This window comes from Sinohyriopsis cumingii, chromosome 2 (genome assembly GCF_028554795.1).
Source record: "Sinohyriopsis cumingii isolate HCF-2022 chromosome 2, ASM2855479v2, whole genome shotgun sequence".
NCBI lineage: Eukaryota > Metazoa > Mollusca > Bivalvia > Unionida > Unionidae > Sinohyriopsis > Sinohyriopsis cumingii.
This window is the reverse complement of record NC_142962.1, coordinates 24112472-24140109: the sequence shown is the minus strand read 5'-3', so window position 1 is coordinate 24140109 and position 27638 is coordinate 24112472. Positions and strand designations below refer to the sequence as shown.

Below are 27638 nucleotides of genomic sequence, written 5' to 3'. Positions count from 1 at the left end.
TGAAAGACGTAAAGTGATAAACTTATAGAAGTAAACATCCTGATGTCGTTACAACTGTAGATTATACTATATAAACATTTTCCACATTTCATTTTTTTAACCACTTGACGGCGTCACAAATGTAAATTATACTATATAAACGTTATGGTAAGTGAACCATTTTATTCTTTCTGTCTTTTCAGCCCTTCAGAACACTGGTGCCTCCGATCCCAATATTTGACAAGTTAAATGACACTTACTCACAAGGACAAGTATGAAAGACCAGTGTGAAGTTTGCTGGTTGTTTTTTTAAAATCAGGAAAACATCTATCATTTATACAGTATGGATTGCTTCAAGAATTTTCATTGACATGGAGTCACATCTTCATTGACATGGAGTCACATCTTCATTGGCATGGAGTCAAAATTTTCCTTGACATGGAGTCACAATTTCCATTGTCAGTGACCTTTGTTTTAAAGATCTGTATTTAAAAACCAGAATGATACTTGGAGTCATGACACTGAAATAATTCTTATGAAGAGTGAAATATTGTCAGGCATATATGACGTATATGAATCATGTGTTATCTTCTTGTTTGGATATAGTTATTGTGTTTATGTAGCTATTACTGTATTCAGTCATCAAAACAGTTCTTTGAGAAAATCTCAATACCAACATGACAGAAGTAACCCTTACAACCAACTTGTACATGGAGCAGTGTAATCATATCTCTATGATAATAATTCCAACAGAAAGTTTAAATTTTATGAAAGATTTATTTTTTGTTGATTATTTTAGGTTTAAACATAAACAAATCTGAGATTTTACACTTTATGTTATGAAATATATTATCCATGTCAGGCTTGAAATATACCTTGGTGATTTTGGCTTTGGAAGATATTTAAGTAGTTTGAAATATTGTAAATCAGATGTGCATTTTTTGTTTTTACATTTCCACTGTGATATTAAGAAATATTTACACAACATATAAACAGGCATTGTAAATGTCATAACTTACTGTACATACAATAAATACCATCAAATTTGTTTTTGATTCCTTCCCTTTTTTGATGGTTTAGACAATGGACTTTGGTAAGTAAATGTATTATTAATACATTCATAGACCAAACGTCCTAAATGTTACAGTAATGTCTCTCATTCATATAAATTTTCACAGATAAGTTAAATAAAATCAAATTCGCTCAAAATATAGAATAATTTGTTTATTTAAGTTGCGTTAAGCTACAGAATTAAGGACGGAACATACAAATTTCATCATTATTAAAGTATGTGATCATTACATGAGGAAAACATTAATGTTATTCAGTTTCGGTGTGTTTGTATGACTAGATCTGACCTATGTGATAGCTTGCTGGTAAGTTGTTAAAAACAAAAAACGATTTAACCTTGTTGATTCCTATCCAGTCTAACAAGACTAGAAAACATCAATACCAGACATGTAGCTATTTAAACTGAAAAAGTAACAGTTACTGATCTTCATGCCGAGTTTTTCATGCATAAAATCAATATGAGACAACCAGAAATGTGCCCATATGACATGACGTCCCACAGTGTTTATGTTTTGGTTTGAGTCACCTTGATATGCATTATTTGTTCAATTTTCAAAATTAGAATACTGTCACAGGTGTGACATCAGGAGAAATATACTTTGTCTGCCATTGATCATTTTGTATGAATCACAATGTAAACTAATTTCAGTTTTATTTCTGAGTACCAATATTATTCACTACTGCAAATTTAAAAACGTTATGAGGAAATATGATCCCTCCATTTTATGTTTATTGAATAAGAGATAACCATAGCGATACTTTACAAATTGTTTGGTACATGAACATCCAGCTAATGTGTGAAGAAAATATAAAAAGGATTAGCATTGAAAATAATATCAGATTATGTTTCAACCACCAGCAAAATACATGAACTTTTAATATTAATCCTGCAACCTTTTAATGAAAAAAAAAAGTCATTTGGTTTCGATACCCTCAACTACTGCAATGACATGACCTCAAGTTTGTGACATCAATAATGGCATGATATTATAAGCTACCAGTTCAAAATGCCCCCAGTTTACATCCAAAATCTTTATAGCATGTGACAGAAAAGACTGACAGGATTTTCTGATTAAGACCCATCCTCTCTCATTTGCATAACCATAAATTTGACTGCCAGTTACAATATCAGTGTTTTAAAAAATACAAACATGAAGGCCAGGATTGGCATGCTGAGCACACAACCAAAGCATCACTATAAAGTCTGACCTTCATCCCAAAATCAAAAGGGGCAAGTGAGTATGTCACAGAGTGAATTGCCTTAGCTTTAGAATGACTGAGCTGTAGTATTTACAAAAAAATAAAAGGGGTTTAGGAAACATGAGCAGTACCTGAATGCAAATTTTATACGGCTGTGATCCGACTCCAAGGCAAAAGGGGAAAGTGAGTTTGTCAAAGATAGGGTCTAGGAAATATAACCAAATGAAAAAACTTTAAACAAAACCTTAAAACACATTTTGTATGACTGTAACATTGACTTCGAAGTCAAAGATGCAATCATGTGTCATAGAATGAACTGTCTAGCATCGTAGTGGTTCATCCAGCAAGGAGTTTATAAGCAAATGAACTTCAACTAAAATCCCGATACATTTTCTATAACTGTGACCTTGATGCCAAAAGGGACAAGAGTGTCAAAGAATGAATTGATTTTGCTTCGGCAGCATTCTACAATCTCATATTTTGCACAGGGTTAGATTTTTAAAGAAAAAGAATTTCCCCCGTTTTCCTCACTAGTTATATTGGCTATTTAAAAATTACTTTGTTTATATTGGGTATTGTTAAAAGAACCTTTAATTCCCTTTATTTTGGTGTATGATTGATGGGTCGAATATGTGTCATATGCAGCTTGGCATTACATCAGATGTGCATGTATCAAAAAACGGCTAGCTTCTCTTGGTCAATTTCACTTCCTGGATTTCAGAGGTAAGGTGCTAAAAAAAATGCAGATAACTGTTTTTACATTTTATATACTTGGTAATTCAGTCATTCAGAAGCCATTACTGTCTAGTTTGGCAAAATTCATTTTTCCCAATTTTAATAACTGCTAAAGATAGTGTACTTAGACTAATTCAGGCTTATTTTTTTAGCACATAGGAGCAGTCACTATGGTTTGCTGTGTTCTTAGATCATGTACAATTTCCACAAGTATAATATCGAAAGAAAATTCAGCCAGAGTACATGAAAGTAACATAGAGGTATGCCAACATTCTCACCATTGTTCATGTTGCAAATGCAAACAGCTTCACCTTAACTGCTGTCACTCCCTCAGAAGTTCGTAATATCTGTAGAGCACCGCCTTCATATTGATTCATCCCAAGTATGAAGAAATTTCTAAAAAGGGGTTTAGGAAATATTAGCAAATGACATTACTGACCAAAACCTTGATGCAAATTTTCTATGACTAACTTTGACCCCGAGGTCAAAGCTGCAATCATGCACATTATAGAATCAAGATTCTTAGCTTTATGAGTCATGCCAAGTATGAGGTAATATATTATGGGTTTTAAGAAACATTGCAAATTAAAACTTTAACCAAAACCTTCACAAACTGTGGACAATGACTTGCCATCAGCAAGAGAAAAGTGACGTGTCTTATTTCCCACTAATTGTGGGGTTGACTAAAAATGATAATCGTAAAAAGAATTGTTACAGAACAAACATAAACTCTGCATAATACTTCAGAAGTCTGGATCTTGAGATCACACAACTCTCAAGTCTTAATCAGAAGTTTATTTTTGACTAAGAGCCAGTGAAAAATGAGCATTAAACACTGATATTTGAGATGAAACAAAATTTTAATTGAAACTCAAAAGTTCTGTGAATTCTATGCCAGATGCGTGAAAGGTTTCAATACAAGCTAATTAAATGATGTGTATTCACATTTTCTAAGGTGGATTTTTAAAGAACCAATATCTATTGATCAACTATGTGGATCACCATATTTGTATAAGGTAGTTAAGAATTTACACAAGAAATTACTAAATACAACATAAAAATGCCAAGAAAATAAATGAACAAACTGTACAGTAAAACCCATCTTGACAGACAAGGAATGGCTTCTCAAGACAGGTATCTTGTAACAAGACTGTCATGGAGGGCTAGTTTTCAAGCCTGAAATTCAACTGGGGTTTTAGAAGAAGAAAAAAATATCCATAATTACTGTACATATATTTTATTCTTTATTCACATTTCCTTTTAAATATTACATGGAGTCATCTACAAGAAAATGTTTAAAGTCACATGCATCCATTTAACATATAAATTGTAAAGTGAACCAGGGACTTTACACATGACATGTTAATTAAATCCCTGAATTAACTACGTAGGTAGCAATTTTCCTCTCCATATATTGTAATAAATTTATTTTTAGCAAAAAACTAAAACTTATGTCACCCACACTATAAATACTAAAATGGATCAACCTGACAAATGCAAAAATGTAACAAATGTAGTAAGCGAACAAACAACAAGATCTCTGACTGTGGCTTGTTTGGCATTGTATAGGGGTTTAACAACAGTAGTGTTGATAAAAGAACAAAGACTACGAACCTTTAGAATTATTATAGAATTAATTCTTGTGGAAAATGCAAATAACTTATTAACAGAAAAAGACAGACCTTAAGAACTCACCGTGGTTATTATAGATTGTAACTCTCCAAACAAACCATTCACTGACTGCAGTACCTGTCATGCTACTATGTAAAGCAAAATGTTTACTGCAGTAATTGTCCTGCTACAGTGAAAAGCAAACCCATTTACTGCAGTAATTATCCTGCTACAGTGAAAAGCAAACACATTTACTGCATTAATTATCCTGCTACAGTCAAAAGCAAACAGATTTATTGCAGTAATTATCCTGCTACAGTGAAAAGCAAACTTATTTACTGCAGTAATTGCAATGCTACCATGAAAAGCAAACCCATTTACTACAGTACTGGTCATGCTACAGTGAAACGCAAACCCATTTACTGCAGTACCAGTCATGCTATAGGGGGTGCTCACCAGTTATTATGTACTTTTGAGAGAGTGACATATGTAAGATGAAGTTGTTTGCATTTAAAACATGCACGATCGAGAGAATTTTGGCATACCTCTATGCTACATTAATGTAATGTGGATGATATTTCTTTGGATATTGTACTTTTGTAACTGTACATGATTTAAGCACACTGGTAACAAAAATGACTGCTTCCTTGTGCTAAAAAATCAGGCTGAATTAGTATAAAGTACACTATCCATAGCAGCTATTAAAATAGGGAAAATGAATTTTGCCAGACTAGACAATACCAGCTTCTGAAAGTGCAATGAATGAATTACCAAATATATAAAATGTAAAAAAAGTTATCGGCTCTTTTTTATACAATTTACCTCTGAAGTTCAGGAAGTGAAAATGACCAAGTGGAGCTAGCACTTTTTTGAAAGGTGCACATCTGGAGTACGGCCAAGCTGTGTACTCTATAACCCATATTTCACCCATCAATCATACACCAAAATAAAGGGAAGTAAAGGTTCTTTGAATTATACCTAAGATATACAGAGTCTTTTTTAAATAACCAGTGAGGAAAGCCGGGGAAATTCTTTTTCTTTAAAATTCTAACCTTATGCAAAATAAGAAACTGTAGAGCGCCACCACAGTGAAAAGCAAACCCATTTACTGCAGTACCAGTCATGCTACAGTGAAAAGCAAACCCATTTACTGCAGTACCGGTCATGCTACAGTGGAAAGCAAACACATTTACTACAGTACCAGTCATGCTACAGTGAAAAGCAAACCCATTTACTGCAGTACCAGTCATGCTACAGTGGAAAGCAAACACATTTACTGCAGTAATTATCCTGCTACAGTGAAAAGCAAACTTATTTTCTGTAGTAATTGTCATACTACCAGGAAAAGCATGGTCAAAAGACCTCTCACGACATAATCAGTATTATATGGGTTTTCACAACAAATAAACAAACAACAGAAACTTTTGATCAATCATGTGCGTCCATGACTGAAAATGCTTGCAAGACAAAGTGATTGAAGATAATAGAGCCTTAGATCACTTGCACAACAACAACATACCACTCTATCATGTCAATTTAAGGAAATCTGTAACCACATTCAACTATTTCCCTCATTTTGTTTGTGCATCATGGTTCAGAAGAATATGTACTGTACCAGCAATCTCTACTCAGAAATTCTGGTTAAAAAGGAATAAATAAAGACAGTAGTGTTTATGTTTTGTGTTATGATCATTCATAGTGTTGCTGAAACATATTTTTTTAAATCATTGCCACTGCTCATAGTTAGCATGTGGTTGCTCTTCCCATTGCATTGAGAGTAAAACTGATCAATGCATGATAATTTTGATTATAAATGACAATCTGTCACTCAAACAAGAATTTACTTATATCAGATTATACTGTATTCCATTTGCTACAGTATTGTTTCAAAAACTTTCATCTCCGCAAAACTTGCTTACAAAAAAAGATAAAGTTATCAGTAGAAGATTTTGTTGACATTTTTAATTTGTTATCTTGTGTTCAATAAAGTATAAAATATACATAATAATAGTTCCAGTATGAGTCTAGTGTCATATGATAATAATGATGAGAATCAAAAATGTGTAGAGCGATTAAACCAGCTGAGTCTGAGAGGAAGATGATGACTCTGGGTCTGTCTGTTCATCTTTCTCGATCTGGGTCAAAATCTCTGATGTCACTTCCGTAAACAACCGGTCCCAATCCCATGGCTTGTCCTCCTGAAAGCATCAAAACATAAACTGCTGAGCAAAATTCAATTGTGTATTTATCTGTGCATGTGCATATATGATAGACATTTACTGTATGAAATTTTCATCAACTGTGCCTTATTTCATTTTACTTAAGTGTACCATTACACAAGGAAAAGTGTAATTCTGGGTTCTAACTTGAATGGAATTCTTAACATAAATCAAGTTTGCCTTAATGTTACAAGTTTAGCTTTTCAATGTATGGCTCAGCTTTGATGGATGCATTTGCAATGCCACCTACATGCAGCATGAGATCGATGCTTTTGCACTGCCACCTACATGCTACACTAGAGGGATGCATTTGCACTGCCACCTACATGCAGCACAAGAGGGATGTATTTGCACTGCCACCTACATGCAGCATGAGATGGATGCATTTGCACTGCTACCTACATGCAGCATGTGATGGATGCATTTGCACTGCTACCTACATGCAGCATGTGATGGATGCATTTGCACTGCTACCTACATGCAGCATGAGATGGATGTATTTGCACTGCTACCTACATGCAGCATGAGATGGATGCATTTGCACTGCTACCTACATGCAGCATGAGATGGATGTATTTGCACTGCTACCTATATGCAGCATGTGATGGATGCATTTGCACTGCTACCTACATGCAGCATGAGATGGATGTATTTGCACTGCTACCTACATGAAGCATGAGATGGATGCACTTGCACTGACACCTACATGCAGCATGAGATGGATGCATTTGCACTGCCACCTACATGCAGCATGAGATGGATGCATTTGCACTGCTACCTACATGAAGCATGAGATGGATGCATTTGCACTGACACCTACATGCAGCATGAGATGGATGCATTTGCACTGCCACCTACATGCAGCACTAGAGGGATGCATTTGCACTGCCACCTACATGCTACACTAGAGAGATGCATTTACACTGCCACCTACATGTTACAGTAGAGGGATGCATTTGTACTGCCACCTACATGCAGCATGAGATGGATGCGTTTGCACTGCCACCTACGTAGTTCTGAATAATGACATTAAGCAGGTTTGCCTTTCATTCACTATACAAGCTTATAGTATTTGGTGGCATTCAATATACAAGTTATTTGGTTCTGTGCCTTCTTTTCATTTTGAGTGGTAATGTGGACTTAAACACCTTGTCTCTTGAGCCTCCCATATATTGCATGTACAGCAATGACAATAATCAAATACTTAACAGTTTCAAGTTCTAGAGGAATAGAAGTTATGAGGCACAAGGAACTTTAAATATAAATAAAGTTCATAGGGAACTAAAGATATCATCAAAGTACACAGGGGACTGTCAACATCAGCAAAGTACACAGGGGACTGTCAACATCAGCAAAGTACAGAGGGAACTGTAGACATTAGTAAGTACACTCAGGGAACTGTAGATATCAGTAAGGTACAAAGCTAACTGTAGACATCGGTATAGTACACAGAGAACCACAGACATCAACAAAGTACAAAAGGAACTGTAGACATCAAAGTACACAGGGAACTGTAGACATCTGTAAAGTACACAGAGAACCGTAGACATCAAAGTACACATGGAACTGTAGGCATCAGTAAAGTACACAGAGAACTGTAGACATCAAAGTACACAGGGAACTGTAGACATCAGTAAAGTACACAGAGAACTGTAGACATCAAAGTACACAGGGAACCCATAGACATCAAAGTTCACAGGGAACTGTAGACATCAGTGAAGTACAAAGGGAACCACAGACATCAAAGTACACAGGTAACTGTAGACATCAGTAAAGTACACTGGGAACCACAGACACCAAAGTACACAGGGAACTGTAGACATCAGTAAAGTACCCAGGGAACTGTAGACATCAGTAAAGTACACAGAGATCTCTAGACATCAAAGTACACAGGTAACTGTAGACATCTGTAAAGTACACAGAGAACTGTAGACATCAAAGCACACAGGTAACTGTAGACATCAGTAAAGTACACAGAGAACTGTAGACATCAAAGTACACAGGTAATTGCAGACATCAGAAAAGTACACAGGGAACCATAGACATCAAAGTACACAGGGAACTGTAGACATCAGTAAAGTACACAGGGAACCATAGACATCAAAGTACACAGGGAACTGTAGACATCAGTAAAGTACACAGGGAACTGTAGACATCAGTAAAGTACTCTGAGAACTCTAGACATCAAAGTACGCAGGTAACTGTAGACATCAGTAAAGTAGACAGGGAACTATAGACATCAAAAGTACACAGGGAACCATAGACATCAAAGTACACAGGGAACCATAGATATCAAAGTACACAGAGAACTGTAGACATCAAAGTACACAAGGAACCATAGACATCAAAGTACACAGGGAACTGTAGGCATCAAAGCATGCAGGTTGTTGTTGTTGTGGGGTTTAACGCCATTTTTCAGCACATGATAGGCTATACATGGCGGCCAGTATTAATGATGGAGGAAGAACCCGGGAAAACACTGGAAAGAACCACTGACCCACAAGAAGCTACTGGAAAACTTTCTCACATACCCACAATGGCCGAATCCGAAACTTGAACCCACGCAGACAGAGGTGAGATGGCAGTGATCCGTAACAGAGTGCGCTTTAGACCACTCGGCCACTCGGGTCCCCCAAAGCATGCAGGTAACTGTAGACATCAGTAAAGTACACAGAGAACTGTAGATATCAAAGTACACAGGGAACTGTAGACAATAGTAAAGTACACAAGGAACTATAAACAACAATATACATGTACATGGAACTATAAACATCAATAAATTACACTGGGAATTGTACACAACAGCAAAGTACTTTTATGTATATCTATATATTTTGTAACTTCTTGTACATGATTTTAGCCGATTTTTTAAATTTTTGTTCATGACTGTAAAATGTAGTGGTTATCTATAGCTGAATTTGGTGCATATAAATAGGTTCTATTTTAAAATATTAAAGAACATAAAATTGTGTAGGATCTATAAAACAGATCCTTTCATATGTGTTTACAGTTACCAATAATAAAATTATCAGTAAATATGTTGACACTATTTGGCCTTTGTCCCATTGGACAGTTCAACAGATGGTTTCCTAAAAGAATTAAGTTAGTTCCAAAATGACTGGTTAAATCATGTGATTTCTTCTATGCTGTTGGAAATTTGTGATTTGTCACACAGTAGTAGGGATGATATGTGTTTTAGTTTTTTTGCCTGTATATAAATAGCTCGGACTGGGCAGTTTTTTTATTCTTGTTGTAACATCAAGTCTGCAGATTTATTTTATGTTGCATTTAGATATTATTTGAGAGGAAAAAACATTTGTTTGGATTATTCAGTGGAAACAGAAAGTGCTCATTGGACTATAATATTGTTCTGAAACTGCTGAGAATTACTCAAAGTAATACCATATTTACCACATATGTTGGGACACGATAAAATAATTATTTTTTTTCCTGTCCCAGAACTTACGGTGAAACATTTTTTCACTTTGGTCGTATGTCCCAAGACTTAAGAAACGAACTAAAATTGTATTGCATTTGTGCTTGCCCCACCCCCACCCCCCTGCACGTTGCAATAAAATAGATAAATAAAACGTTGAATTGATAATAAAAAGAAAGAAACTAACCTTGTATTGTTATCATTTATTCCTTTTTTCAACATGAGCATTTAAGAATAAAATATTTCCACGAAATCCATAAGCGTAGGATTCCATATTGTAGCGTGTATCAATTATGTCCGATACCACACACCACGTTGTTCACATGAACATTGAGAAGCAATTGTGTGTGGTTGTGCTCCAAGGTTTAAACATGTTATCCGACTGAAAACTGGAGCCAACAAAATCGCAGACAAGAGGGAAATAGTCAACCGATATCTTGAAGAAGCCATTCACGCATGACACGGTGTTGGGTGCAAAATAATCAAGACTGAATTATATCCAGGTCTACTGTATGACAGTATGTTGCAAATAAAAATGATCATTTGAAAACACATTCACTCAAGTGTAATTGACAATCTTTTCACCAGCTTGGGTTACAAAATTATCCTTACTATTTACCCGCAGACGTCAATGATCCTTTGTTATTATTGTAACCACATATGCCAAACACATAGAACATAGAAGCCCTGGTGGTGAATAAACACGACTGGCAGCAAGCAGCTAACTCCTTCTTTGAACCTACCGACAGGACATCAAAGACAAAAGGTGATTTTTATCACAAAGCAAGCCGATCTCAGAAGCCGACTTTGGTTACTTCTTTTTTTCTTTATTGGTAAAGGATATCAATACAAAGGTCATTTTATTGCAGAGCAAGCCGACATCAGAAGCTCACTGGATTCTGTGAAGTGAGCCGATCAATTTTTTAATATTTTTTTTAATATACAAAAACACCCGAGAAAAGGAAGCAAACATGGGTTCCTTTTCAACTATATTCACGGGAATTTTGAAAATAAATTGAAACAATGGAACAAATTTTGAAGTGACGCAGTATAGTGCTTTGTGCACAGATGTTGATGATTTCGCAAACGAGAGGGAAATAATCAACTGATATATTGAAGACAACTGCCATTCACGCATGGCACGATGCTAGGTTCAAAATAGCCAAGAATAATTTATATCCAGGTCTACTGTAAAATAAAAATCATTATTTAAAAACACATTCACTTGAGTGCAAGTGACAATCTTTTCACCGGCGCGGGTTACAAAAGTATCATTACTATTTATCCACAGCCAAGCACATAGAAGCCCTGGTGGTAAATAAACACAGCTGGCAGCCAACAGTAAACTTCTTCTTTGAACTTACAGATAGGACATCAAAGACAAAGGTTATTTTTATTATAAAGCAAGCCGACGTTGGAAGTCGACTTTGGACTCGGAAGCCGAATTTTTTTTAAAGGATATCAATACAAAGGTTATTTTATTGCAAAGCAAGCTGACCTCAGAAGCCGACTTGGATCCTTTTAAGTGTGCCGATTTTTTATATTTTAGCTTTGAATAAACAAAGACGGCCGAGATATGGAAGCTAACTTTGGTTTCTTTTCACCAGTATTCACGAAATTTTTAAAATAAAGTGAAACAATGGAACAGTTTTTAAAGTTTACAATATAGTGCTTCGTGCACGAACATCGATGACCCAGCATCATCCAGAAGATTTGGAGCAAAATAAAATCACGTGATGAATTCGTGAAGGCCAGAAGAGAAACAGATCATTTCACCGACAATATGATCATTAACATGGATGAAACTTTAGTGTACTTTGATCACATTCCTAGATGGACTGACAATAAGATGGGTGTCAAAAGTGTGAGAATTAGCAAGACTAGTGTAGATTTGAAAAATCTGACTTTTGTCCTTGCAGTTTCCGCTTCAAGTGGTGTGTTGTCTCTAACATTTTTTCACGGTATGAGAAAGCTAAAAATATATTCATCTACCAAAAGAATAGATCTTACGTGTGCAGGAGAAGGGTTGTGTTGATGAGATGCTGCTGCAGTGGATCAAAGAGTTTTATCTCAAGTACACAGTTTTATATTTTCTAAAATAAAATTTCAGTTGGAGTGCAATTTCCGACATGCAATTTTCGAATGATTTAAAAGGTGTCTCACAACTTAGGACTCGAAAAAAATTATGTGTCCCAGAACATACAGTGCACAAAAAAATTACTTTTAAAATTAATTTATGGTGTCCCAACAAATATGGTGTCCCAACATATACGGTAAATATGGTACTACAAGTTTCTCTCAAATTATCATTTATAGCTTTGATAATTAAATTATTTGTTAAGTTTTACAAAACTTGTTGGTTTTACTTTTTTCTGTTACTTAATTTAGGACTACAGAGTCATAACATTACACAGGGAACCGTGTAGACATCAGTTAAGTACACAGAGCAATGTAGAAATTAGTAAAATACACAGGGAAATGTAGACATCAGCAAACTACACAGAGAACTGTAGAAATCAGCAAAATACAAATGGAACTAAAGACATCAAAGTACACAGGGAACTAGATATTAGTAAAGTATGTAGGAAAATATAGACATCAGGAAAGAACACAGGGAACTATTAGACATCAGTAAAGAACACAGGGAACTATAGACATCAGCAAAGTACACATGGAACTGTAGACATCAGTAAAGTAAACAGGGAACTGTAGAAATCAGCAAAGTAAAAAGGGAACTATAGACATCAAAGTACACAGGGAACTAGATATTAGTAAACAGGGAACTGGAGACATTAGTTAAGCACCTGAAATTACGGTCAAAGAAATGGCAAAAAAATAATTCAAACTTTACATCATTTAGTGCTAAGGCTACCAGGTGAATACCATATACACTTGCCAGTAAAATGATTCCAACTTGTAAAATGATTCACTGAAGGAAAAGGTCAATTTTCTTTACACATTTATTTGCTTCATGGCCTTGAACGCTCCTCAGGGAATGCTGGGAAGTGAACAAGTGCAAGGCCCAGTCATTTATGCAGGACACACCCAGTCTGCTTACACAACTGATATAAAGCATGAATGCAATGAATGCAATATGATGGCATAAAGCCTGTTCATGATATCATTGTTAAATTTAGCTGTTACATGGGTAAGGACAACATGCTCATGACAACTTCTGAGGATTGAAAGTCAAACTTGTCACACACTTGATTGAAAGTCATCTACAGTAATTTCCAAAGTCTTTACACAGAGAACATGTGAAAAAAGGTTTTGATCACCTTTCTTAATGAAACAAAGGAAGATAATCATGTTGCATTGTTGAAATATGACAAACATATAATCAATTATATAACAAGCCTATGATAAAAGCATTCAAGATTTTGTGCTCCTTGGTAAACAGGTTCTTCCTTGCAACAAGTACAAACCTTCCACAAAGTTTCTTAACTATAGTAGATGGAGAAATGAAATTACTGTGCTGAATCCATTTTTTAACTTTAAGTCACACTGACCCTGACCTCTGGCCTTCTGAGCCTCAAATCAATAGGGTTCTTCATACCCCAAGTGCAAGCCATCCACAAAATTTGATGATTGCTGATGATGGAGAACTTGAGTTATTGTGTGGCAACCATTTTTATTCTTTCAAACTCAGTGACCTTAACCTTTGATCTTTTGACCCTTCCTTACCCTCTGTGAAAGCCATCCACAAAGTTTGGTAACAGAATTGAGGTGCTGAAACCATTTTCCTTCTTACAGTCATAGTGGTGTCTTCAACCTGATATCAAATAGGGCTCTTACTTATCATAACTGGGGGCTCCGAGTGGCCGAGTGGTCTAAAGCGTTCGGCATTACGGATCACTGCCATCTCACCTCTGTCTGTGTGGGTTCAAGTCATAGGTTCGGCTTATGTTGGTATGTGAGAAAGCTTGCCGGTAGCTTCTCGTGGGCTGGTGGTTCTTTCCGGGGGTTTCCCGGGTTCTTCCTCCACCATTAATACTGGCTGCCATGTATAGCCTATCTTGTGCTGAAAAATGGTGTTAAACCCTACAACAACAACAACAACAATAACAAAACAACAATAACAACAACTTATCATAACTGCAAGGCATCCACAAAGCTTGAACAACTAAACTTAATGTGCAGAAGCCAAATTGGTAACAGAGAGATGGACAGACATCATAATGTGATGTGTTCTACCTTAAGGCAGGCATATAAAAGGATATGATGGAAAGGAAAGTGTGATGAGAAACTTATAATACTGACCTGTGACTTTGATCCTGAACTCACCATAATGTATGCAACATACCTTCCAATCATGATGTATATGTAACATACTAAGTTTCATCTCTTAATCTCAAATGGCTTCCAAGTTACATAGTGGGAAGTTAATCTTAACATAAAACATTGACCCTTGACCTTTACCATTCCCAATGTGGTCACAACACATTTCAATGATGATGTATAATTAAAGCAATTTTCAACACTCAACTTCAAAGGCTCTAAAGTTATAGAGTGGATAGGAAATGGACAGAAAACTTAAAATATTGAAAATACTGATGTCTTAAAGGATAGGGGAAATAAAACAGGATCAAAGAAATGAACATAAAGCTGTCAGATATTGATAATTATGTTCCTTTACATGTTCATAAGCAAATACCAATGTCCCTCTAAAAACAGGAAATCTGAATTTTAAATATACAAGTATTTTCTCCTCTTGGTCATTTAACAAAAATTCATGACAAAATTCATTAAAAAATGTCTGAAAACATATTAAAGCAATTATCTTTCATGAACATTTATTGTTCAAATGATTCTGTATAAAGTTATAAAATGATATCAAGGAAGTAAACCACTCTAAGCACAATTATATCCTCTTATGTTTAAAATATGGGTCACACCCCTTTACATAACTATACTTTTTAAATACTCAAAGGCCCATAGGGCTAAATACAGAAATGTGCCCAATATTAGAAATGCAAACTATTCTTATTAACAGTGTATAGACAGCATGCCACAGACAAGAAAAGGATCAATGATAAATTCCTCTGTAGCAAAAATACAACTCCTGCCCAACACATCTTCTAATGATGATGCATATATATACCAAGTTCCACCCCTTAATGTAAAACTTTTGAAGTTATGGAGTTGAAACAAATGTGACAGAGGGATGGATGAACAGATGCAAATACCATTTCTTCTGCCTTTCACAATAATTTATGTGCAAAAGTCTTGTATGTATATTAAGAGGTATGGATAAATTATCATTTCAAAAAAGAAAAGTTCACTAATATGAATGATTCTGTACATCTGGGTATTATCAACAAGAACCTCATTTGACAAAGGTGCAAGACTGGGACATTATCCTTTTGATATTACCCAAAGTAAACTGATAAAATTGTTCACAGAGTGATTTATGAGACCGAATACCATATGGTTCCTGAAGCCACAGCTGAAATGAGAATCACCATCAATACACCTACCTCGACCAGATCTGCCTCAGTACACAAGGATTTTGTTAGCAGCTTTAAATCAATTTCGTTGTCCTGAGAAAATAAAAAAGACCGCAAGGTAAAAATAATTTATTGCTTGACTTCATCAACATGGTTTATCAATACATTTTATATTACATTAAAATTTGCATAATATATTTTATTTGAAAGGTATCATGTACTGTCTAACCACAACACAACCCACATGGTGGGAGGGATGCAATATCTGTCATACAATCTACAATTATTGTGGGTTTTTAAAAATAATTCCAGGGGATAAGCTTTCACACCATTTTAGTCTTGTGCTTTGTGGCTATAAAGTGCTTAAACAACTGGGAATTCATAATTACCAAAGAAGCTAAGTTAGTGACATCTTGATCTGACAAAGATACAAAGTGTAAATTAGACCTGATTACCTTAGAATTAAGCTTTGTTGGACCTGGTTATCTTAGAATTAAGCTATATATATATATATATATATATATATATATATATATATATATATATATATATATATATATATACACACACACACACACACACACAGATGGAAAATATATTTGTTGTCTTTCAGGAGGTCTGGGTTTAGGAGGTGGATCAATTTTTATTCTTAATGTGATCAGTTAACATAAAAAACAGAGAAAATTAGCACCGATTGGTTGGTTTGCTAGTTGGTTTCAATTGCACTTTTAATACACTATTGGCCATATCATGCAGAGGAAATGCGAGCAAAGCGGGGTGGATATCAAGCACATGACATATGGGTCAATGCTCTACCAACCGAGGTACTTCAGCTCTGTATAAAAAATTAGTAAGATACAAGCTTCCAACTAAATGAACATATGTAGCACTACAAGATAACCAATAAAAGGTAAAGATGTTAAAATTCTGTAAACCGTATATAAAATAAAGGAAACTACTTTATTGAAAGGTGTTCCACTGTCAGAAAATATTGTAAAGGTATGCACACTGGTTAAGGTTCACACTGCAGAAGGTATGCACAAGTCAAGCACAAAAATAACATGATATGTAATTTGTTCAACAGAGGCATACCACTCACCAATGATGTGTTTGATATTATGAAATGGCTTTGTCATTTTCATAGGACAAATTGGTAGCATGTACAAAATACCATGTCATACATATTTTATCCAATAATGAGAATGATATTTCTATGTTAAAATAAAAGAGCTGTATTACCAGAGTAAGGAAGGCAGCTTTTCTCAAGAGATCATTGTCCAACTCTCTGTAGGTAGCTACTCTGTTCACAGCAACACTGAAATATTAGATAAAAATGCATGTAAAATATAAATATATCAAGTCAAATGATTGTGAAAATAAGTTTGTTGGTATCTTTATAAGTGTGCCTTTTCATGCGGATGACAAGAAGCATACAAGTATCACAACTGCGATGAAACTCTAATATTGCCTGTGCATGACTGGATACATACACGTATGAAAACCTGAGATGAAACTCTAGTATTGGCAGATGAATTTACTTTTCCTCTTCTTACTTGTCTTCAACCCAATTCTAATGACAATGGTGATAATGATGACAATAATTATGTTGATAATGAAGTTTGTAATTATCTGACTGACGACCATGTTGAATATAATACTAATTTTATATATTAGCACGGGGCCCAAAAAGTCTGACATGAATTTATTGACTTGATTCTTTTGATACAAAATATGTATTAGTGAGTAGATGAATATCTGTGTAGGACAATGAATGTTATAATTCTCATGTACCAAGAAGTTTCTTTCTCCACGTTAACCAAACCTTAAGTGTCTCTCACTGTCCAGTACTTTTACTGATAACATGGTTAATATTTATGGATCTTGCCAATTGTGACTTGCCATGAAAGATATATGCTAAGAGATCCATATTAATTTTTGTCCTAATGTTAAGTATACTCAGTCTGATCTGTGTGTTGGCTTTTCTCCATAATTCTAGGTTATTTATATCAATATTGTGTGGTTGACCTTGGGCAGTAATTAAGTTAGGGCCTACCGGACTAATGTATTTTTATTTTGTAAAAACCATATTACATAGCTAATATTTGTCTATGGTTTTAGATTATATATTAAGATCATTATTAACTGGATGTAAACATGTTTACAGATGTTGAGAGCAAAGTCTAGTTTTTTAAAATAAAAATAATGAATGCTCTAGAAGCAAGTTGTTGATGAATTTGATAGGAAAATGACCCTCATCCTGACACTGTTATTGCATCTTAGCTTTTTTTATAAATGTTGTTTACTTTAATATTACCCATTCCTATCTTAACATCCAAAGTGGAATCAGTCTTATTGTTGTATTCAGTTTTTGTTTGAGAGGATTTGATACATTTAAATTATTCACAGATATTGCAAAGTGCTCAATATTTTTGGACTAAATCACTATTGTGGGATAATTGTGAATTTTTTCAAGGACATTCTGGATTATGTCATTGTAATACATCAATATTGTTGGCATCTTAGCACATTTGAGGTTATTGACACATCAGCACATTAAATATTGGAATTCATTTGGAACACCAATGGAATTCATTCAGAATACTCTATACTTTTGGACTTGTGATTTAACTTTTAGGACTATTTGGGATTTAATTCGCAAAAGTGTAATTTCTTTTTAAATTTTCACTTTTAATGCAGAGGAAATACATTATTTGTTGAATTTTGCTAAACTTGTTGGTTCTCATTCTTCTCTGTTACTTAGTTCAAGACTATAGAGCTGTAACACTAACATATACCTACATTTAAACCCTCACCTTCTGTTTAATTGTGTCTATCACAAATGTTCCTAACACATGCCACCATTTAAACCTTCACCTTCTGTTTAATTGTGTCTATCACAAATGTTCCTAAACACATGCCACCATTTAAACCTTCACCTTCTGTTTAACTGTCTAGCACCAATTCTTGAAAAAGTTTCAATGGACAATGCTGGACTTTACTATACAAAACATGAAATATATTTGGCATAGTCTAATGAGATTGTTTATACAAGGTCTACTGTACCATTCATTATACCACAACATCCAAACATCCTTTGCAAAAAGCATTCATGTTTAAATAGTATCTGGATGAAATGACTCTGTAAGTGTCTCTGTGTGTGTGTGTGTGTGTGTGTGCATGCATGTGTGCGTGCGTGTGTGTATGTTTTACAGCACCTCAGCATAAAAGGTGCCTATAAAATTGCCCCAACCAAAAATCAAAGCATTGAAAGGTGGACATACTTTTGGTCTCTGACATCCTGGCTGATGAAACTCTGAATATTTTACATGCCCAAAATCATCATCAATTTCACAAACCCAGAAATAAATATATCACATATCACAAATTTAAAATAAAAATAGTTAGCAATAAACTGACTAATGGAATAATAGTCATCCAAATGGACAGCCTATGTAACTGATATGTCTCATCTTTTACAAATTTCACTGCAGCTGAGGATAAAAATGTTTCATAAATTAACTCACTTTGGTGCAACAGCCACCTGGTTGGTCATGTCATCTTCTTGTTGCTCTTCAAGGTCTGGTATAACTGGTATGTCTGTAGGAGAAAGATAAAATTATAAGACAAAACCATCAGAACAGATTTGTTTTTGAAAGTAAAAACATCCCCACTCCTATCCATCATGATAATTAATGTCATTCCATGACACTGATACTTGACAGAAGGTAAGGAAAAATCCAGCATGGTGAACAAAATGAAATTTTGTAAGGAATGTGATATAAACAGCCATTTTTGATGCCCTGAGTTTAGACTTCCTCTAAGAGTACAAATTTTAAAAAACTGAGTCAGTTTAAGTAGTATATAAAAAGCTTCAGCTTCATAAAAAAACAACTAGGATATTGCTGACATTTCTCCAAAAGAGAGGGCCAGGAGGTTGAAATCTTGACCCCAACCAGCCCCAAAGGAGGCTGAAATCTTTACCCTACCCCCACCCCAGAAGCAGAAATCTTTACCCCTCCCACAAAAACTAACAAAAGTGCATTTGCTGCAATCTACACTCCACAAACTGCCCCCCCCAAACAAACAAAAACGTGCTGAAATATTTACCCCACAATCCTACAAAAATGAGTTTTCTGAAATCTTTACTCCATCCACCTCACCCCACCCACAAACAGTGTTTGCTGAAATCCATAACCTACCCCCTACAAACAAAAACATTTGTGTCTGCTGAAATCTTTAATCTTCCCCACCCCCAAAACCAAAAATGTTCTCTAAAAATACTGCATACCTAAGAAAGGTCAAAAAAATAAAAAAAAATATAGTGATTTTTTAAGATTATGATAATAAATGGCATGAAAATCTATTTAAGACATCTACATGAAACTAAAAACACGCTTGCTAAATGTCACTGATCTACCTCAAATGTTTTTGCTAATTGTGCAAACAAAGTTTTTGTAAAAAAAATATTTCGAGTCCAAAAAGTTCTAGAATGTATTTAAAATAGGAAAATATTGTTACAATTGACTGATAAATAAGGATATATATATATACATGAGGTGTTGGCTGGCAGTTTGTAGAATTACTGTGACAGGTGATTGTTGGATATGTGGGCTGGGCTGCTGGTTGATACTCACCATGGTCAGAATCCTCATCTTTTTCTGGACTCTTGGGTCTCAAGCGCTCACTGGAACATCAAATGTCACAAGGTTAAACACTAAAAGAAACTAGAGAATCTGGAGATTCTCAGTACCCCCCCCCAACCCGTTTGCTTGTATTATACTACATTAAAAACTATACCCTACTCACTGATATAAAAATATATCAACACTTTATTAAAAACTATGCCCTACCCACTGATATAACAATAAATCAACACTACATTAAAAACTATGCCCTACTCACTGATATAACAATAAATCAACACTACATCAAAAAATATGCCCTACTCACAGATATAACAATAAATCAACACTACATTAAAAACTATGCCCTACTCATGTTTATAACAATAAATCAACACACTACATTAAAAAATTATGCCCTACTCATGTTTATAACAATAAATCAACACTACATTAAAAACTATGCCCTACCCACTGATAAAACAATAAATCAACACTACATCAAAAAATATGCCCTACTCACTGATATAACAATAAATCAACACTACATCAAAAAATATGCCCTACTCACTGATATAACAATAAATCAACACTACATTAAAAACTATGCCCTACTCATGTTTATAACAATAAATCAACACTACATTAAAAACTATGCCCTACTCACTGATATAACAATAAATCAACACTACATCAAAAAATATGCCCTACTCATGTTTATAACAATAAATCAACACTACATTAAAAAATTATGCCCTACTCATGTTTATAACAATAAATCAACACTACATTAAAAACTATGCCCTACCCACTGATATAACAATAAATCAACACTACATCAAAAAATATGCCCTACTCACTGATATAACAATAAATCAACACTACATCAAAAACTATGCCCTAGTCATGTTTATAACAATAAATCAACACTACATTAAACAATTATGCCTTACTCATGTTTATAACAATAAATCAACACTACATTAAAAACTATGCCTTACTCACTGATATAACAATAAATCAACACTTCATTAAAAACTATACCCTACTCATTGATATAACAATAAATCAACACTACATTAAAATCTATGCCATACTCACTGATATAACAATAAATCAACACTACATTAAAAACTATATGAAATAAACCTGTTCTGGTCTTTAAATAATGATAAAAAGTATAGCAAAAAAACAAGCAATGACAATCAATTGAAATAACCCTTGTATTATTACATTATCTCCTTCATTCTTTACACTGTTACTACATTAGTAATGCGAATATGCCTTATGTTTCTTGTTTATCTTATTCTATTTTAAGTCCATTCTTGAGAATTGCCTCAGTTCTAGTACCAAATATCAATTCTGGATTTTGTTTTTCTGATTGTCCTTTTTCCAAATCAGTGATACCAACTGTGGTCTAAACTATGACACACACTTCCCCTACCAACTGCACTCGTTTCTCAACTCATCTCATTCAACCAAATTTATCACACTGCTGTATGACATGTTCACCATATAAGGGTTTGTTAAAGGTCGAATGATTATAATGTTAAAAATGAGAATTATAATACAAATCTGGTAAATTTGCTGTTTGGTTGGCTTTCCAGTCAGCATTCAAAATAAAAACTTCAATGACATAAATGCAAAATTTCCATATTCTTGTTCATGATTTGAACTGACCATACAAAGTATGCATTGGTGATATAGAATTTTGATTCTGCACGTAAGTCTTGCAAAAGATTACACTGTGACATTAACTCAGTGGTACATGCAAAGGCCCACCTGGCATCAATACAATCTTACACCTCTAAAGTGCTATAAATATGTTTACATTTATCACTGATGCGCAAATAGTGTTCAATGCCTTTACAACACAGGCTGTGTCTTTTTTAAGAAGAAAAAACACATGAGCAACACTAACAACCAATAATCCAGATCTTGTTCAGACACATGATCAGCATAAATATCTCTTCTGAGTCATGCGAGTGTCAGATTGGACAAGACTTTCCTGACTGGATATGCTTTCAATTGCAGTTATTGTGCATTCTACTAAACATAGTTTTCTATAAAACCTATTGCTTGTTGATACCTTGCTATAAAACCTATTGCTTGTTGATACCTTGCTATAAAACCTATTACTTGTTGACACCTTGCTATAAAACATATTACTTGTTGAGACCTTGCTATCAAACCTATTACTTGTTGATACCTTGCTATAAAACCTAATAATTGTTGATACCTTGCTATCAAACCAATTACTTGTTGAGACCTTGCTATCAAAACTATTACTTGTTGATACCTTGCTATCAAACCTATTGTTGATACCTTACTATCAAACCTATTGCTTGTTGAGACCTTGCTATCAAACCTATTACTTGTTAATACCTTGCTATAGAACCTATTAATTGTTGATACCTTGCTATCAAACTAATTACTTGTTGAGACCTTGCTATCAAAACTATGATTTGTTCATACCTTCCTATCAAACCTATTGTTCATACCTTGCTATCAAACCTATTGCTTGTTGATACCTTGCTATCAAACCTATTTCTTGCTGAGACCTTGCTATCAAGCCTATTACTTGTTGATAGCTTGCTATCAAACCTATTACTTGTTAAGACCTTGCTATCAAACCTATTACTTGTTGATACCTTGCTATAAAACCTATTAACTGTTGATACCTTGCTATCAAACCAATCACTTGTTGAGACCTTGCTATCAAAACTATTACTTGTTGATACCTTGCTATGAAACCTATTGTTGATACCTTGCTATCAAACCTATTGCTTGTTGATACCTTGCTATAAAACCTATTACTTGTTGAGACCTTTCTATCAAACATATTACTTGTTGATACCTTGCTACAAAACCTATTACTTGTTGAGACCTTGCCATCAAACCTATTTCTTGCTGAGACCTTGCTATCAAGCCTATTACTTGTTGATACCTTGCTATCAAACCTATTACTTGTTGATACATTTTTAGAGCACATTGGAGCAACTATTTTGATAGCTGTCTGATTCAGATAGTGCATAGTTTCCATAATTAGCACATGAAAAGAAATTTCAGTCACAGTACATGAAAGTAGCACAGAAGTATGCCAACATTCTCCTCCAACACCATGCATTTTTCCAATGCAAAGAACTTCACCTTAAACTGGTCCCTCTCTTGGAAGTACATAATAATTGTTAAGCAGAACCAATGAGAACACATTTGGCAGTTTAAAATCATGCCTTTCACACAACATGCCATGAACTAGCAGGCATGCACTAGCAAAGACTGTTTAAATTATCATTTTGTCATCAAATATAGTAAGTTAACTAAAACAACTTCTTTACGGTTTTCCAATCCTGAATCAGATTTTTCATTACAAGGAGCCGATTCCTGAAAAAAATATTTCAACACCTGATACAATTTTCTAAATTTACTTCTAGTCATACAATGAATGAACTGCATTAAAACATAATGGTTGTAATTGGAAATGTAAAAATTGCATTAGTGTAAAACATTCTATGTCCACATGCATAAATCATAATCATGACAAACACAATCATACAGTATCTTCTAACTGAGGTACATGACTGCATGATAATCTGGGGTGTGCCTGGCACATATCAAAACTTGATTTGCCATTTATTTTATGTTCAGGTGTGTTGGTGACCATATATATAATGATAAATTAATAAAAGCAGATTAATGTCTAGAATATAGCTGAAAAAAGGTCAACCAAACCTCTCAGCGGTAAACACACCTGGTTACACTGTATATTATGAACAGTGTGTGATGAATCAGGTAATATGAAATGGTTTAAAATACCATAAAAGACTGTTGGCACATTAGCACATTTGAGACTACTGGCAGACACTTTCAAAATTGGAATTCATTTGGAACACCACTGGAATTCATTTGGAATGGTCTTTACTTCTGTACTTGTGATAGAACTTTTAGGATTATTTGGGATTTAATTCACAATAATGTAAGTTCTTAATAAATTTTCACTTTGTATTCAAGTTTAATAAATTCTTTGTTGAATTTGAAAAAACTTGCTGGCTTTTGCTCTTTTCTGTTACCTAGTTTAAGACCACTGAGTTGTAATACCTACCCTACAAGTGGATAAAACAGCTAGAAATATCACTTACCTACTGTGTGCACAAAAACCCTCAATATTAACAAATGGGGATACAAATAAATGTAAATCGTACAAGAACTGGGAAGAAAATGTAAAAATGCATCACAGAAATATATATGACTTACATGAACTATGCCAAGACGCTTTAAACAGTGATAATCTTTAAGTGTCTATAGACATGTGATAACTACAAGAAATCCAAGGAAAAGAAAAATGATATTCCGATTGATGGAAAATAACTAAAACGTCAGACTGGGGCCATATTTAGTTCCATTCTAAGACCCCAATTACTAACTGGAGGTGAGAATTCATCTTCAACTGGAGATAAGGAAAAGTGAAAGCACTGTAATGTATTACTGCTATTCAATTTAAGATTCATAAGACATTAAAGGACAATTCAGAAGCTACTTATAGAGCCAAGCTGATGGGGGGGGGGAACAACAGTCACTTTTGGACAGCAGCTCATATGCCATTTGAGCAAAAAGACAAGCAGTTGGGGTATCCACTTCAAGCACTTGTGAGCAAAACACTTTGGAAAAAATATGGGAAAGCAAAAAGATTCATGGCAGGCATTTAGCAGACATGGTGGTAGATGGCAAAAGGGAAAATAATAATTCCTAATATCTATCACCGCAAAACCTTAAAGACTATTGAAAAACAATATGATCTCTCTAATTTACTGCAATGACTTGAGATGCAATGCAAGAACTCGTATACATGTTTTAAGTATACATGTGATAGCTCCCGATTTCACAGGAAATTACCTGGTTTTCATCATGATTCTTAGCATTATATATATTTTTTAAAATAAATTCCTGTTTTGTTAAGCCTCAGATAAATTTAAAAATAAAAGGAGTCTCTCCCAAGAGTGCTTGTAGAAAACCATAGTATCCTATTACTGGGCATGTCTCAAGTCTCAAAACAAAGTTAGAAGTAGTGCTGAAATGAATATTTGAAGTTAGAAGTAGTGCTGAAATGAATATTTGAAAGAGAAGACCTTTGGGCAAATATCCAAAATCGGAAATTGGTTTTCAAATATTCATTAAATCACAAATATATGTACAGTATTATCAGCTTTTAATGCACCTCCTGAGTTACTTTGAGATGGCCCCCACATTATGTAGTGTCACTTAATGAACATAGCAAGTACCTATACACCAACTAGTCGTACGAAGCTGGTGATCTGACGGAAACCATGGACAAACCACAAAGTGCAGACTAAACATGCTTTTTAAACTGTAAGCAGTGCAGACTTGGAAAAGAATGCATGATTAGGCCCAGCTTTCATGAAACTTCTCAAACTTGAGTACGTACCTGACTCAATTTGAATCAGCTGTCATTTGGAAATTATAACTAGAATACTACAAACACTAGTTTTTACAAGAATTTCCCATGAATTTGATGGTCATACAATATTATGTACAGGAGTCAAGTAGATATGTGTATACTCAATATTATCAACAGTGTACAGGAGTCAGGTACATATGTGCATACTCAATATTATGTTGAGGAGTCAAGAAGTTGTGTGCATACTCAATATTATGTACAGAAGTCATGTAGACATGTGCATACTCAATATTATATACAGAAGTCAAGTAGATGCTTTCTGACAGGGGGCCAGGCTTAGACTTGCAATATATGTTCACTGATGTAAAATAATAGTACTGAGAAAACCCCTCAAATAGTTCTCCCATGTAATTTCTATTTTCATTGGCTGACCCCTAATTATGTAGTAACAAAAATGGTGGCATCAATGGGAATTAACAGGCCTGAATTTTCAAGAAAAGAATCTCTTTTAAGTGATATTTGAGATGTCATCCTCAGTTTTTATTACAGAAGGATAAGTAGCTTGGAAAACAAGATAATTCAGATGGGTCACAGTTTTTTCTCCTGTATTTTCTAGAGAGTTCATGGCTTCTGATTCAGCCCAAGTTAGTGGTGTCAATGGCAAATATTCCTTGATGACATCACAATGAATATCCAAATATAAATTGAAACAGTCTATGAATATTCAAATATGAATTGAAACAGGCTATGAATATTTGAATATGAATTGAAAGAGGCTATGAATATTCAAATATGAATTGAAACAGGCTAAAAATATTCAAATATGAATTGAAACTGGCTATGAATATTCAAATATGAATTGAAACAGGCTATCAATACTGAAAGTCTATGTACATTTGAATAGTAAACTCAGGTATTTGTTTCAGCATTACTCAGAAGTTATTAAAATAAAATGCCATCCTTTTAAACCTCCCTCAAGCTAAAGGTACACTCTTCCATAGAAAATGTGATTATGACAAAGAATACTTCTACTGTAATATTACACTGTATCATTCATGAGAGATTTTATAAAAATATTTCAGTAGCTCAGGCAAACTAACAGCTGAGATATCCATTTTCTCATTTCTGCAGTATATTCATTGCATAAGGTCACAGTTCAAATGATATATAATGACTTCCTGAAGACACAGTATAAAACACAAGCTGGGTTAACATTCCTTATGACCTTATGGGGGATATTCAAAAATTTTGTTTACAAAATAAAATCTGACACAATTAAAACATTCTACAAAAAGTATAATAAATTATAAGTTTCTTCTTTAAAATGTATTTACATAATACTGCATCATATGATATAACAAGAGTCCCCATTCAGAGGGAATAGTGATAACAAGATTTTCACAACAGCTGTCATTGCTGTTATACTGGATGCATGACTGGCACCATTTTCATATAGGACTGACTATGTATTATTAGAAGAGTACTGGTGAAAAGCCCATGCTGATATGCCCATCCATTTGGGAGTATTTTCAAGATTGCCATAATGGTGGCCATATTGAATGTTAATCATTTTCCTTTAGGACCAGCTAGACAGCCTAATAATTCGTCTGATGAAAACCCTGTGACATTCACTCTAAGAGGAGTAGCTAAAACAAAAATCTTCAAGATTACAACAATACTGAATATCAGATCAGTAAGATTAACAAAACATTCCAAGAAGTCTTTTAGTGAAAACCCCATGATGTTATAACCATTCACTCAGAAGTAGTAATAACAAGATTTTCAAGCTGGGTCATTGTGGAAGCCTTATTAATAATAATGACTTTATTTAGAGAGGGTAAAACAATTAGCTAAGAACTAATCTACCTTGAGAGCCCCATAAAAAGGAATTTATTTATTTTA

The 27638-nt window shown here is 34.4% G+C and overlaps 2 protein-coding genes across 2 annotated transcripts in view; one reads left to right on the top strand and one right to left on the bottom strand.

Annotated features, from left to right (window-relative positions):
* The window catches only part of LOC149804479 (spermatogenesis-associated protein 17-like), a 35756-nt gene extending 34729 nt beyond the window's left edge, over positions 1-1027 (top strand). The window contains exon 10 of the mRNA XM_089940694.1: positions 183-1027. Coding sequence (XP_089796820.1) covers positions 183-257 — 75 coding nt within the window. The 3' untranslated portion in view covers positions 258-1027. The remainder of the gene's footprint in view (positions 1-182) is intronic.
* Positions 1028-4206: 3179 nt separating this feature from the next.
* Positions 4207-27638, bottom strand: part of LOC149804478 (intraflagellar transport protein 43 homolog A-like) — a 44450-nt gene continuing 21018 nt past the window's right edge. Inside the window, exons 5-9 of the mRNA XM_089940695.1 lie at positions 20333-20382; positions 19223-19295; positions 16938-17013; positions 15729-15791; positions 4207-6794 (exon numbers count right to left, since the gene is read on the bottom strand). Coding sequence (XP_089796821.1) covers positions 6669-6794; positions 15729-15791; positions 16938-17013; positions 19223-19295; positions 20333-20382 — 388 coding nt within the window. The 3' untranslated portion in view covers positions 4207-6668. The remainder of the gene's footprint in view (positions 6795-15728; positions 15792-16937; positions 17014-19222; positions 19296-20332; positions 20383-27638) is intronic.